At 39.5% G+C, this 16064-nt stretch overlaps 1 protein-coding gene across 2 annotated transcripts in view; it reads left to right on the forward strand.

The window, feature by feature from the left end:
- The window catches only part of LOC127585708 (SUN domain-containing protein 2-like), a 45906-nt gene extending 30743 nt beyond the window's left edge, over window positions 1-15163 (forward strand). For both annotated transcript variants that reach the window (XM_052043412.1, XM_052043411.1), the window contains exons 14-18: window positions 102-186; window positions 2403-2518; window positions 3977-4144; window positions 7494-7586; window positions 8489-15163. In XM_052043412.1, the coding sequence (XP_051899372.1) occupies window positions 102-186; window positions 2403-2518; window positions 3977-4144; window positions 7494-7586; window positions 8489-8602 (576 nt within the window). In that variant the 3' untranslated portion in view covers window positions 8603-15163. The remainder of the gene's footprint in view (window positions 1-101; window positions 187-2402; window positions 2519-3976; window positions 4145-7493; window positions 7587-8488) is intronic.
- Window positions 15164-16064: the final 901 nt, after the last annotated feature.

The raw sequence follows: 16064 nt of genomic DNA on the forward strand, positions 1-16064 counted from the left end.
TAGAGGGAATGCTGCCTGCCTGTGTATGTATGCGTATGGGCTCTGCACTCTGACCCCTCCTTATCCCAATTTATTGCTGTCTTATTCTTTGGCACTTGCAGGAAGTGAAAAACTTTGTGGAGCAAGCCCTGAAACTGTACAGCGCTGACCGGATTGGATTGGTGGATTACGCACTGGAATCTGCTGGTAAATATCAGACACATCCATCTCAGAAATCCAGGGCCAAGTACAATCCTGATCGTAACAGGTTGAAAGGGTGTTGTATGGGCTGGCTTTCTCTCTTGCTCTACTTTCTCCAGACTGGTCCTGGTGCCAGGATGTCCAGAGTGGGAAAATACATCTGGCACCCAGTGCTGACAGTGCAGCTTTCCCCAGAGTGCTGAGGTTCATGCTGTTAAATATTAACTTGTGTCCAATAGATGCTGTGCCAGGAACAATGCATCTTAAGTCTGAGTGGTCAGTTGGTTGGTATGGCTATGCCCCAGAGCACTGTCTGCTGGAAACCAGCCCTATCTTCAGTCTATCCACTGAAGTCCCTCATCTTTGGAATCTCTTCCGACCCCCTCTGATGCCTCGCGTCTTTCCTAGGGTGAGGTACCTAGAACTGGACGCACTACTCCAGCTGTGGCCATTGCCACATAAAGTTCCCTGTGACTTCCCTGTAAAGTCTTTTTTTTGTAAACAATTATCTTTCCTCCTTTCAGTGAACTATGCGCATGTGCCACACACTCCAGGCCTCTGGTTTTTGCACTCCTTTTAGAATTTTCCCCTCTAGTTATATTGCCTCTTCTCATTGCTTTTCCCAAGATGTAACATTTCACTCCATTAAACTAAAGCTGCCACCAATCTGCTCATTCCCCTAGCCTGTATTTCCTTCCTTGAAGTTCGTTACTATCCTCACAGTTCACTGTCTCCAGGTTTTGTGGTGTTGGTAAATTTGGAAACTCTGCATTGTGCATGATACATATGAAGAAAAACAGTGGCCCTTGTTCTGCCCTGGATAACTTGCTATAACTTTCCTCCAGTTGGAAAGTATGTTCACTAGTCCTCCCTCCTGTCAGCCAGCCAGTTTTATTCCTTGAAGCAAGGTTTAAGTTGCAGAGAATGTGAGAACAAATGGGAAGCTCTGTGATGGGCTGATAACCAGGAGGTATTTGAGATAAGAGGTGGTGTCAGCTGGGAGAGGGTGGTGCAGGTGTAACTGGGAGGAGATGAATGAAATCTGAAACACCAGTAGAAGTGGGAGAAAAGAAAACAAACTCAAAGTTAGAAACATGAGATAAAGGCTAGTTCTTCTCAAGCTTGTGTTGGGCTTCATTGGAACTGTGTAGGAAGCTGAAGATTTGTATCAGGCTTCAATCATCTGCAGAATCACCAGGATGTTGCCCTGGATTGGAGAGTATTAGCTATAAGGAAAGGTTTGGATAAACTTGGATTATTTTCTCTGGAGCATCGCAGGGCGACCTGATAGAAGTATATAAAATTATGAGAGGTGTAGACAGGGTATATAGAATTTGGTTTCTCCAGAGTGAAAATCTCAAACACTACAGAGCATAGGTTTAAGGTGAGAGGGGGAAAGTTCATAGGAGATGTGCAAGGCAGGTTTTTTTTTTACACAGTGTGCTAGGTGTCTGGAATGCACTGCCAGGGAGGTGGTAGAAGCAGAAAACGATAGCAATGTTTAAGAGGCATTTAGACAGACGTGAACAGGAAGGAAATAGAGGGATACAGACCACATGCAGGCAGATGGGATTAGTTAGATCGGTATCATTGTTGGTGCAGACATGGTGGGCCACAGGGCCTTCTCCTGTGCTGTATTGTTCTATAAGAAATCTTCCTTGCTGGTCACTGTCTAAAACAAGGTGGAATGTGATGCTGTATTGCTTTCTGTAATTGGGAGGAAGATCCTATGTAGATATCAGTTAATTGTTGCACACGTTCCTAGCAAACTGACCACAGACAACAATTATTTTTACACTTTGGTCAGCTGGCAGGTTAATTTTAGTGCTACAGAAATCTGCCCCATTGTAGTTAATTTCCTGCAAAAATAACTCCACCCATTTATTATTGTTGCATTGGATGGAAAAATTGTGTTAGTAAATGCTAAAATTTAAGAGGATGCTTACCCAACCACCTGTTGGCCATGCAGCTGTGCACTTAAAGCTTCAGAGTTCTGCGGTCGAAGTTACTTGTTGAACATTGATGTATGAAAATTAATTCTGGAGTTGTGCTGAATGTGATAAGTTCTTGACAAAATAGAAAGTTATTGATGTCTAGTGCTCAAGGGAGCACTTTCTAGTCCGTGCTAGAGTGTTGCTGTTCTCTCTAAACACTAGATATTTCTTGAAGGATTGATGATGAACTTTGTCTCTTCAGTGGTTTAATTATTTTTCTCTTGTTAGGTGCCAGTGTAATCAGCACTCGCTGTTCCGAGACCTTTGAGACCAAGACTGCTCTTCTTAGTCTGTTTGGAGTTCCACTGTGGTACTATTCTCAGTCTCCCAGAGCTGTCATTCAGGTATATAATTCCTCTCACTGCTGCTCCCTTGTCTTGAAAGCAGTGACTCCTGGAGACAGATAGGTATAGATGTGCTATGGTCCACAACCCTAAGATTTGTTACTCAGTGCAGCAGGACTAGGGCCTGTCTCCTGCTTTGGACTTGTTTACATCCAGTTTATGTGAAATAGCCACTGGCTGCATAAGTCGCTCCCAGTCAGAAGAACGATGCAGTTTGTGACAAGGTGTTGGTATAAACGTTGAGTAACATCTTGCACTGGCCCATCATGCACGCAGCCCTGGGGTACAAAATCAAAACAAAAAAAAATGAATAAGAGTAGGTCCAATTTGGTCCTTTTGAGCCTTCTCCATCATTTAATGTGATTATGGCTGATCATACAAATTCTATCCCCTGTTCCAGCTTTTTTCCCCATATTTCTTGATCCTTCTGGCCCTAAGAATAATATTTAATTTGTGAGTATGTTTAATGATTGGATTTCAACTACCTTCAGTGATAGAGAATTCCTTAGGTTCTCCATTCTCTGGGTTTCTCCTCCTCTCAGTTCCACATGGCTTCCCCTTATCCTCAGACTATGACCCTAGTCCTGGAACTCCCTGGTATCAGGTACATACTTCCTACATCTAATCTTTCCACTGCTGTTAGAATGTTGTAAGTTTCTGTGAGATTACCATTCCTTTTAAACTCCATTGAGTGTTGACCTAATTTTTCTTGATACCTCGGTCCTGCCATCCCATCAGTCTGCTGAACCTTAGCTGAGGAAGGATGTTCTTGCTTTGGAGAGAGTACAGCAGAGAGTTGGGCTTCTTCTATGTGCATTCGTCCCACCACATCCATGGAGACCATCACGTACCCAGTTATATTCATCCCATTTACCAGCATTTGGTCCATAGCCTTGGCAATTCAAGTACTCGTGCAGATACTTTGTAAATGCTGTGAGAGTATCTGCTGCTATCACCTTCTCGGGCAATATATTCAAACCTGCAACCAAAAAATTCTTCCTCAGATCCCTTCTAAACCTTTTACTCCTTGCCTTAAACCAATACCTCTGGTCTTGGACACCTCTGTCTTGGGGTGAAACTTTTGTTTTACTATTGACCCTATCTCTGCCTCATAAATTCCCATACCTCTATGAGGTCTCTTCAAGGAAAACAAACCCAGCCTATCCAGTTACTCCTCATAACTGAAACACTCCACCTCAGGCAACATCCTGGTAAATCTCCTCTGCACCCTTGCCAGTTCAATCGCATCCTTCCGATAGTATGGTCACCAGTACTCCAGCACTTGCCTAACCCATGTTTTATAAAGTTGTACCGTGACCTTCTTGCTCTTGTATTCTATGCCTGACTAATGAAGGCAGACATCCTGTATGCCACCATATCTACTTGTTCTACCACCTTCAAGAGATGAGACAGTTAGGGACAGCTTTTCTAATTTGGTTTTCGTGTTCTCTCTTGCAGCCCGATGTTCATCCTGGGAATTGTTGGGCATTTAAAGGCTCCCAAGGCTTTGTTGTCATCCAGCTTGCTGCCCGGATCAGGCCCACGGCCTTTACCCTAGAGCACATTCCAAAGTCAATTGCTCTCCTTGGATCAACCAGCAGTGCCCCTCGTGACTTTTCTGTCTTTGTAAGTGAAACGTGTAGAATTGGGTTCAATGTCCTGAGAGGTCACACAACACTCATCAATGGCATAGGTTCTGTTAAACATTAACAAACTCCAGTCTGATTTCCAGGGTAAGTCTAGGACATGCATTCTGGAAGGGGACCAGAGCACAACTGTTCACATAGTGCAGTGGTGCCCAGTTTCTGTTATCCAGAGGCAAAATGTTAGCAATCTAATTCAGTTTCTGACACTACAATGTTCAAGTTTGGAGCAGCTTGTCACCTGTATCTGCACTGAATTTCATCAGCCTCATCTGGGATTACATATTTGATTGTGACGACACCTTATCCTCTAATGTACTTCAGTCCTCAGTGCTATACCCTGTAATATACACCACAGTCCTTGATATTAAACATTATAAAAACACTCTGTAATGCCCCATGTTTTGCAATGCCATGCACTTTTTTATATCCTACTGTCCGTAACAGTAAACCCTCTGATGTAAGGCCCTCTAATATCTTCAGTCTTCCATGCTACACAAACTAATATTGCACAATCCTCAACACTGCTAACCACAAAAACATTGTGCAGTAGTTAAGCTTTCTCACAATCAACAGATGAAATCAAAGCTGTTTTTATGCCAAGTGCTTTTCTGAATAGTGGTGAACAACTCTTCACGGGCATCATCTCAGGATTGTTTCCTCCTCTGGGTATAGAGGTGGGTGATGAAACCTATGTGAGACATGCTGCCCCTACCACAGATGAGGTGGAAGGTGCATGATGGGGCAACAGGTGGGGAAGAGGGAGAGCTTGCTTCTTTCGCCATTCACAAAAGACTTCTCTGTGCTCCTGATACATGAACTTGAGGTTTTCAGAACTATCTTGAAAGTTCCTCACATTGAGTGTTCATGGCCAGAGATTCCTAGTGGGAATGTTGCACCTTGTTAAGGTGGCTTTGAGAACAACCTTGAACATTTTCTCTGTCCATCTGGTGATCTCTTGCTGTGACGTGATTCCCTGAAAATGGGCGCACAGAGTGGCAAGGAAGGCGTATGGCATGCTTGTCTTCATCAGCTGATTCATTGAGTACAAGAGTTGAAACGTCATGTTACAGTTGTGCAAAATGTAGGCTAGGCTGCACTTGGAGTACTGTGTGTGAAGGGCATGATTGAGGTTGAATGGGTACAGAAAAAATGTGCAAGGATATTGCCTGGATTTGGTGGGCTTGAGTTATCAGAAGAGATTGGGACTGTTTTCCCTGGAGCAAGATAGGATGAGAGGTGACATGATAGAGGTATATAACATTGTGAGAAGCATAGATAGGGTAGATAACCAGTATTTATTTCTCATGGTAGGAGTGTCTAAAAGTAGAGGGCATAGATTTAAAGTGAGAAGGAGAAGGTTTAAAGGGGATTTAGGGGATAATTTTTCATAGTAGTTGGCATCTGGAATGAGCTGCCCGAGAAGGTAGTGGAGGCAGGAACAGTAACAACATTTGTGGCTTCTGAGCAAGTACTTGAATGAGCAGGGCATAGTAGGATTTGGAATTAATGCAGGCTAGTGGGATTGGTATGGTTAGGCATGATGGTCAGCATAGATGGTGGTCTGAAGGGCCTGTTTCTACACTGTACAACTTTATGACAGAGCTTGAGAGTAGGTCTGTTTTGGGAGACAAACGTTGAGCTTGCCCAATGAAACCAACTAAGTATATGAAGGGCCTCATTGCTGGGGATGTTGGCCTGGGAGAATTAAGGAACCAGTCATAGAGTTGTACAGCATAAAAACAGCCTTTCCACCATCTACAAGGCAGATCAGAAGTGTGATGGTATAGTCCCCAACTGCCTGGGTGAATATAGCTCCAACAACTCTCAAAGCTCAACATCATCTAGGACAAAGTACCACCCTGAACATTCACACCCTTCACCACTGGCAATAGTAGGTACTCTGTGTACCATATGCAAAATATGTTAGTTATTTGTACAGGCTACTCTGACAGCACCTTCCAAACCACGACCTCTTTCACCAGGAAGGACAAAAGCAGCAGGCTTATGGGAAAATCACCACCTGCGGATTCTCCTTCAAGTTAAGCACCATCTTGACACTGAAATGTATTGCTGTTCCTTCATTGCTGGGTCTAAATCTTGGAACTCCTTCCCCAACAGCACTGTGGGTTACCTTCAATAGAAGGACAGCAATAGCTGAAGATGGCAGCTCACCACCATCTTGGGGGCAATTGTGGAAGGGCAATATATTGCTGGGCACATCACTAATAAAAGAATAAATAAAAATACCCCCATCCTCATATACAAAATAACATTAGAGCAGGAGACCATTTGGTCCTTTAAGCCTTCTCCAGTATTCATTAAGTTCATTACTCCTGATCCCCAAAACTTTTGATTTCTACAAGGCCCAGAAATTTCAAAGGCTTTGGTTGTCAGCTACAACCGATGTTTGTGGTGATAGGCATATGACTCAAAGGGTTAGTAAAGTTTGGACTCGTCTTCTTCCAGTGCATGCTTCTGATGCACTTAAATTTCTGGGGCACTGTATTTCCCAGTTCTACACTTTCCTCCTGCTCCAAAATAAAACCCTTCTACCAATCTATTCCCATCTTTCTTTGTTCTCCAAATTTTTCTCCTCTTTACTCATTAAATGTCCAGCACTAAGAAAAAGTTGAGTTGAACTTCACAATGCTATACAGCAACACAGCAGTAACATGAGGCTATAAATGGTTCAATGTCTACATATCTATTCCTACAGTTAAATTTGTGGAACGTTCTATAGTTGGCTAAAAGCAAAGAACTGCAGATGCTGGAAATCTTGATATTAAAGTGGAAAGAGTTGGAGATAGCAAGTCAGACAGGATCTGTGGAGAGAGAGGAAAACAGCTGATGTTCTAGCTCAGTAACCTTTCATCAGTTAATTTTGGATTTCATTTGATTTCTAGATTTGACAGCACTGGCTTCTGCCCCTCCAGAACTGGCCTACTTCAGTACAGTGAATACATTAAAAATTTGTTCTGTTTTAAACAAAGCCACAAATAAACCAATTATATGGAAGTGCTCCTGAGACCCATGCAAGTTGCATGCTATATGTGCAGGACACAATCATTTTATTCGGTTTGCTTGTGTTACAAATTCACTTCGCATATTAAATAAGGTGATGAAATTCTTCCATTTGACACTTGGGGAACTAATTCTCTTTCAAATTAAATGAATTGATATTCAATGAAGCCTTTTTACAAGCAAGAGTGAAAGACATGCTCCATTCACCTGCATGCTGTAATTGTTGGACTGATCTGGGAGGGGAAATTTCTGGGTGCAGCTGTTGCTGTCTATACAGCAAAATATTATTCATTTCCGTTTGTTCACAGGGCTTAGATGATGAGAATCGGGAAGAAGGGTTCCTGTTCGGACAGTACACGTATAGCCAGGAAGCGGATTCAATCCAGACATTCCACGTGCAGGTATGGAAGTGCAGAAAGGGCCATTAGTTCTTTGCTGAAACAATCCTATCACCTTGCTCTCTCCCTGCAGGCTTTTATTTTCCAATGTCTCAAATATTTATCTACCTTTCCCTAAAATATGTTACTCAATATAGTAACTGGTAGCTGTCATCTGAAATCTGACGTGATGATATCTGACTTTTGGCTTGCATTGGTGTTTGAGCTGCAATTTCAATCTTCAGTCAGGTTTTGTCACTTTATACATTTTGCTTCAGTCACTCTTTGTAGAAGGTCAAGATGATACATTCCAGTAAACAAGAACATGGTGGCAAAAGTGAATCGCATGTTCTAGGTGCTGCCAGTGAAACCTTCTATAATTGGCTAAAAGCAAAGAAATGCAGATGCTGGAAATCTTGATATTAAAGTGGAAAGGGTGACAAAGTATTGAAAGGGGAACATAGAGGAGAGCTGGATTTATGGCTGATCTACTTGAAGCAGTTGCCAGCCACAAATGTGCTGAACCCAGCAAGATTACAGATTTACATTTTATAGCCACTTAATCATGACCAATTGCCACAAAGCAAGCCTGTGTGAGCTTGGTCTCTCCCCACCCCTGATGCTACATAGAGCAATAGCTTTACTTTTCCCAATATTTCCTGTTGTAATTTGACATCCATTTTGTTCGCATCTCTCAAACACCTGGCACGTTTTCCACAATAGGATTCTTGTTATCAATGTTGTTTGTAATTGAAAGGATGTCCTAGACTCCATGAGCAGAAGCACAGAAAATGTGCTAGTATGATGTAAATTGTAAATGTGGTCTGTAGCTAAACCACCCCCTCTCCTACCTGCAATAGCTTTGTACTGAAGCACAGGTTCCCTCATCTGACATTGTCTTTTGCTTGTTTTTTTCCGACTTGTAGAATAAAGATCTTGCAGCATACCAAGTCATTGAACTGAGGGTGAATAGCAACTGGGGTCATCCTGAATACACCTGCCTCTACCGGTTCCGTGTCCATGGAGAACCAATGATGTAATGCCAGGAGTCTGCCACCCTGAATTCTACGTCCTTTCATGCACCTGACCAGGTTTTATTTTCTCCACATCTGAAGCTTCAGTGTTGGTGACTGTTCTAACTGCTGCCCAAACTCTGCTCTGCTATGTTGCTTGTTGCAAATAAAACAAAAATGAAGCACATTTTACAGGAAGGAACTACAAAGGTATTTAGAACTGGAAAGTGTTGAACAGAAACTCTCAATTCCAAGATTACAAATATCCTAAACCATGAATAATTTGGAGGAGAGTGATAGGAAGAAATCTTTTGGATGCCACTGTTTATGAAATTTTCCCTATCACAATACACCCTTCAGATTTGATGTCCACCTGTTCATCCCAGTGGAAAAGTTTGAGCACTCATTTTCATTATGGATTTTGGGACACATAGAACGACTTTAAACTTCTTATGCAGGACATTCAATTAATTCCATAGCATTGATTCGAAGTTGATTTCCTGTCAACTGCAACAATGAAATGCAAGGAAACACTGACAAACAAAGTGTGTCACCTTTTTTTAAGAGGCATCTGGGCTTTTACTCTTGTAAATAACCATTAACTTCAACTGGGTGTAGAGTTTGCAAACAGTGGAACATTTATATTCATCTAGGAACTGTTATGCACCTGACTGAAATTTCATTAGAATCCCCACACATATACCAGTCCAAGGATGGACCAATGCAGGCATTGTGTCTGTCAGGAATAAACTGTTGCCATGCTGCACAAATGCTTGTTCCGATCGAGTGTCCAATTGCACTGCCATTAATAGGTACTATTTTAACTAAAATTAATAATTTTCAGAAACAAATCGTTGACATAAATCCACTCCACCTCACAGACCTTTAACAAGAATATTATGCAAGTTTGCCAGCACAACACACAACTCTTGGCTTGGTGTGGAATATAGAAGAATGCCAATATTTCAGGTATCTTTGTAAGAATTCTAATTCCTACCAGTAAGTAGCCTTGGTTAAGCCAAGATTAATCATTATCTGAAAATCTACATTCCCTTTGTCTGTGTTTATGCATGGGTAGTGAACAAAGCTGATAAGTTATTGCCCATTGCTAGTTGCATTAACAGACACACTCATCTGGACTGGAGTTCCTTCCTGAGTCACCTGCTTTCATGGTTACTTTCCAGATTACAGCTGTGACAAATGACTGACATTTAAATGAATTTCATTTTGAGCTGGCCAGTCTCTTTAATTTTTTCATTTCTCAGGTTGAGGACATCTTTGGCAAACCCTACGTTTACTGCCAAATTCTAATTGCCCATTCAGTAGCTTAACTGCAGTGCTGCTGTATCTTTTTTGGAAGGTTCCTGGTTCCGTACTATGACTATTACACTGCTCAGTGTAATGAGCAGCAAGGCTTCTGCAAAATCTGTGCCCTCTTAGCATTAGCTAGGGTGTGGTGAATTTCTGTTAAAACTTGTTATCTAGTGGTTCAGTCACTAAACAAGCCGGAATGGCAAGCCCTTTGTTGCAGTTTGTGGATATGATTTTGACTTGCAGCTAATACTGTTTATGCATTTGTAAAATTTTTATTTGTGCTCTGCTCGCCCACCATCAAGGTTAACAATCAGTCGATATCTTTGGCAACTAATGAATTTCCTCAATATTCGATCAAGTGCTGAAATTACAATGTTAATGGAGAAAAAGCACTCAACAGAATTTCAAAGGATTCACAAAGCTAATTTTCTGTTTTTGAATTAAGAGTCAAAATATTTTTTTATTATTTTTGAAACAGGAATAAAATGAAATCCAGTAATGGTTAAACGACTGGGTTTGTTTAAAGACCCATCTGGTTCACTAATGTCCTTGCTGGAAGGAAACCTCTCCATCTCAGGTCTGGCCTACAAGTAACCCCAAATCCATGGCAATTTGGTATGTACATTAATTGTCCTCTGAATGGCTTAGCAATCTACATGATTTTACCAAAATAAAATTAGTGATCCAAAAAAAATGGTTCAGCTGGGGATAGGCTATAAATATTAATGTTGTCAATGACACCCACATCTGGACTAATGTATTTCATTGCACCAAATCATCACAGATGCAAGGTCTTGCTGTGCTGAAGTTTGACAACATTACTGAAGCACAACGAGAGCAGGCCCCACAAAGTTATTACCCAATGTTAAACTTGTTATATTTCATTATAGCCCACTTTACCATCCAATCAACTTTATACACATTATGCATTTGACCTGAAATGCTCTTCCAGTGTTAACTTCTACTGGAATTGTAAAAATTATTAATTTTTAATTACATCTTTTTCTTTTATTGTTGAGCAAAAGAAACATGTTGGGAAAATGTTAAAGGCTTCAGCTCCTACTAATCAGTATTGTGTGGCATTACATAAGATGATGGTTACAAATCTGTCTTATTTGGGCATTTGATGTTGTAGTAAAGGCTTTTATGATTTAATATTGTATACAATGGAGGAATTTTAAAACTGGGATTAAGAAATCAATGAATAGTTTTGAAAATTTTTCTCCAGACCTTTTGCATATTTTTGTACAGTGTATAGCATTCAATGTATTTGATTCTGAAGTGCAATATTCAGTTACAGTTAAAGGAAAGATACTTATTTGATATTTATTATTTAACATTTTGTTATCTTTCATTTTTTTGAAATCAACTCCAATATTTCTGTAAACATGTCAGGAAAAGTGAAAAACAAGTTAATTCAATTGTTAACAAACAGGTACTCAAAGAAAAGCAAAAGAAAAATCTTAAATACTCAGCAGGCCAAGTAGGATCTATAGAAGGAAAAACATCTTTTTGGGTTGATGACCTTTCAACAGAAATCTTCTAAAATATTAGCTGTTTTCCCCCGCACAAATCCTGCTTCATCTACTGAGCGTTTCCAGTATTGTTTTTATTTACTGAAAGAAACATGCAAGGCCAACATGCCTTCTGCTGCCATGATCTGCACTTGTTGCCAATATGGATCATGGTTTGTAGATGAACAGGAAACTTCACATTGTTTTTTGGATGATTTTTACATTTGTTCATCTAAATCATAAATTTGTATCTCTGGCAAAACCAGAATTTATGCACATCCATATTTGCCCTAGAGAAGGTGGTGTTTATGTTTCATATACACAAAGTATCAAAAATACTAAATTTGATCTCTATAAAGCTTCTTGGGCTATTTTACTACATGAAAGTACTATTCATGTGCAAGTTGTTATTATAAACTTGAAGGATAAAATGTGCTTTAGTTATCTAGTGCATTGATGTGACCTCATCTGGTGTACCATGTACTGTATTGATCTCCTTGTTTAGGGAAGGTTGTTAGTGGACTGGAAGCAATTGAGAAGATTTATTAAACTAATGCCTGGAAAAGGTGGTCTGTGTTTGAGAAATGGTTGGAAGAAGTGAGGTTTGTATCTCCTGCAGTGTAGAAGACAGAGAAGAGATTAATTTGAAACATGCATGTTCCTGAGGGGTCTTGACAAGATGGATGTTTCCTTTTCTGGGAGAATCTCGAACAAGGTGGTCACTGAATTCTTTTGAGGATCAGGATCCTTTGGGACTCTCTTCCTCAGGGTGGTGGAAGCAAAGTCCTTGAATATTTTTAAGGTGGAGATAGGCACATTTTTGAAGAACAAGGCTTAACGAGGATAGATGGGAATGTGGACCTGAGGTTACTATTAGATCAGCCATGATCTTGTTAAATTGCAGAGCAGGTTTGAGGGGTCAGGTGGTCTACCCTGCTCCTAATTTGTATGTTCATTTGTATGATTTGTAACAAATATTAAGAGTTACAGGTTTCTGTAACTTAAATCCTTTTGGTGTATGTAGCCTATTGATGACTGCAAGTTAAATCTAATTAAGTGAAAGTTATTTTGTTCAACTGATGTGCATCAACCTCCTGTCAGTGAATGGGATCAATGGTGGGAGTGTTAGTGTACCAGACAAGCAAACACCATTTAAGTTCATTTGATTTTTTTTTTCTTCACAAATTAGGCAGTAATTTATGGAATTGAATGCCAGTGATGCATGGTATATTCAAAAACTGTTTAAAGAACTGAGTAGATGCCCACCCTAGCTACCATGCTGACTGCAAAGCTTTATTGCGCCTATACAAGATCACTAAACCACCTATACAATTGCAGTATGCATCTGCCACAAGGCCTTCAAGCTTAGCACCTTCTGCTATACAGTGCAAAATACAGTTCAGAATGAAATCAGAAATTCCCTCATTAAAGTTTTAACTAATTGACAGCAGCTATTTAATCCAATTCGGTTGAAGATGCAAGAGATCTGGCTAACAGTACATCAGGAGCTTTTTTAATCCTTTTGTCTATGTTATTGTCACTGTCAGTTCTTGTTTGTTTGTCCACGTGATTTTGTTCATGTATTCAAAGTTATGTGTGGAACAAGGAGAAGGGAATACTTTGCTAAATAGCTACTTCCACCCTGTAGTATGTCTATTTAAGGAAAGTCAATTTAGAACGCAAACACTGCAAGTGCTTTGGGGAAGGGTAAATGCAAAAGCAGGTGCTGTCTGTAATAAAATTCCTACTCTGAACCAAATTCCAGTGTGAATCTAACATACTACTGTTATCTTTATCTAAAGAGCCACATGGAAACAGCATTTCTGGTTTACTTTCCAACTAACAATGGCACCTGCTTTAAGGTACCCTACTGGCCAGTCCACCTAGGCCTTTGCACTATGAGCTATTGACCTTCCCCCCAACGACAGTGTTATAGTACTGTACTAGTGTCAGACAGAGGCACTGATTGTGGTGAGGCCTTATCCTCTGCCCACAGTTAGTTCTTTCCCCAAGACTACAAATTGCCAACAGTCATTTAATCTGTGCTAGACAAACAAGAAACAAGTTGCTCTGCTGCTTCAATGACCCAAATTCCAGTGTAAATCTAGAAATACGGTTCACAGATTTTGAAGGTTAAGTTCCATTTCATTTGTGCTGCTTTCCTTTCCCTGCACCATTTAATTGTAAAGCATATTGAATTTATTTACTCTATGGTACACAAGTTTCTTTCAAATTATTAAAATTAACTTTTCAATAGTTATTAACAGCTTGGCAATAAGAAATGAAGCTTAGATTATATACAGAACAAGTTGATGCAACAGCTTAGGATGCTATCTTTCAGCATCATGGACTGTATTTTAAACAAGATATGGACTAGAATCATGTCATTGCCCAACCTGAAAATAAATTGCAGACAGTTGTACTAATTGGCAATCTGACCAAGGGATTTCCAATGGAAAATGGAGGCAATAAATTGGGCAAGACTTTTGAGAGTTTGGTGTATGTTCATTGGAGGCTGCATAGTGCAAGCTTTAATGTGCATCCAGTATTGTACTATACCTGGTATGCAAGTTATTGACTTGTGGGCCTGAAATGAAGCAGTTCTATTTTCTGATTTAACATCCATCACCTTGTACTTTTAAAGAAAAATCAGGGTTTTTTTTAAAATTACTACCATATAATTCAAGAGATAAATAAAAAGCAATTGGCCAGAAAGCATCTGATGCAAAGTAAAAAGGCTGAGGGCATAAAGCCGGAAAATTCCCCACACTTATTTACCATGCTGTCATGTTGATTTCATTTTGCAATCTTGTATTTGCACTAGCATCAGCAAGATTAAGATTGGAATCTTCTAATTTTGTTCTCCTCCCCTATACGGTTTTATTTCCTGTGGTCAGTGTTTATAATATGTTAAACTAATTTGAAAAAATGTCATAAGACCAATGCTAGTTGCCAAGTAGTATAGCTTAATGACCTGCAGTTGTTAACTCTACCTGCTTTATGTATCATGAGGCAATATTTGCACTACTATGCTATTGCACTGCTCAAAGCACCTTTAAGATACGTTAAAGGATTTGTCACAATGATTCAAAGAGAACCAGCAAAATGAAGTTAAACTATTGCCAGCTAATGTTTTTACATAATTAATGTATGAAAGTATTAATTTATTGACAGGGCTACCATCTATATAAAAAAATATATGGACATGAAAAGGGTGTTTTATTTCTTAAAATTGGTCTGCTTTCTTTAAAAAGAATAAATGCAATAGTTGAAGAAGCAGAAGAGTTATCTATGCTGTGCAAGGCAGTAGGTTTTAACCAAAATATAAATGTAAAAACTACTTAATACAAGAGATAAACATTGCATTTCTCCCCTAATATGCCTAATATTAGTGTTTTGTCAGTGCAACACTGATTTCATGTATTATTGTGATAAAACAATGGTTTGACTCCTGATAATATATACAGGGATATTTTACTTTAAAGCTTGCAAGTGAAATGCAAAAGTACCAGTATTTTTTCATTCTCGTTTTTTTTTCTCTAAAAGTCTGTCCTGTTACTGCTTATTGTTTACAATAAAAATAATCAAATATACCCTTTACTTTTTTGTATGTATTATACATTATCAATTCTACCATGACATAATTACTTGATCAATGCAAGTATTTTCTACACCACTTAAAGAATTCTGGAATTTATTTTTTTATGCTTCTCTCTTAACTTACCAATGTTTTGTTGTTTGCACTGCCTAAAAAAATAAAGCTTCAAATGCATTGAAAAAGTGTGATGTACTTCTCAATATTTAAAACCGAAAAAAATCAGCAGCTGGATGTCAGTGTCTGAGTTGTGTGTATTTGCTCCAAATAAACCTGCCCAAGTTGTTGGAAATATTTTGCAGGCAAAAAAGCCAGTTTCAACTCTTAAGTTTCACTGGAGGCTGAAACTATTTCTAGCTGTGTGCATTTCCTTAACTGTGGTGGTTGGGTAGATGGCTGCCAGTGTTTGGCTAATGCTATATATTAGTGACAGCAAGTGACCCAGGCCTCATTAGCATGTTTAGTAGTCCATGAGTTTTTTAAAAAAAAACAAAACTACAGCATCACACCAGCTCATCATTGTATCAGTAAGCTAGGCTAGTCTGTCCCAGATTAATCTATGCTTTATAAGTTTAAAAATGTGTGCTATCCCTTGGAATGGATTGCAATAACATATCCACCATTGAAGTTAAACTGGCAAGTACTTGGTTTATCATTTCCTTTCAAAACAACAGTACAATATTAGCAATCCTCTTATCCTCTGGCACTAGTCCTGTAGCCATTGTACTCAGAGCCTCTGCTATTTTCTCCCACACTTTCAACATTCTGGGATATATTCCATCCAGGCCTGGTGGTTTATCCGTTATTAAAGATAGTAAATGAAATGTTAAGAGGCTTATTATGTTTATCCTATTTCGTATTTCACCTTAAGCATCTTCACTTGTTCACCTTAAACATTTTGGTGTCAGTCTCAGGGTTTGCTGAATCTTAGTGGCCAGTGGTGATATTCACTTCTTGTTTAATACTTTATTAGCATCATCCCCCTCTGTTGTGTAGATGGTCAAAATATTCATTAACCTTGCTCGTCTGCTTCCAAATATGGATTACCTATACTTAACATAGAACA

This window comes from Pristis pectinata, chromosome 33, assembly GCF_009764475.1.
Source record: "Pristis pectinata isolate sPriPec2 chromosome 33, sPriPec2.1.pri, whole genome shotgun sequence".
In the NCBI taxonomy this organism is placed as follows: domain Eukaryota; kingdom Metazoa; phylum Chordata; class Chondrichthyes; order Rhinopristiformes; family Pristidae; genus Pristis; species Pristis pectinata.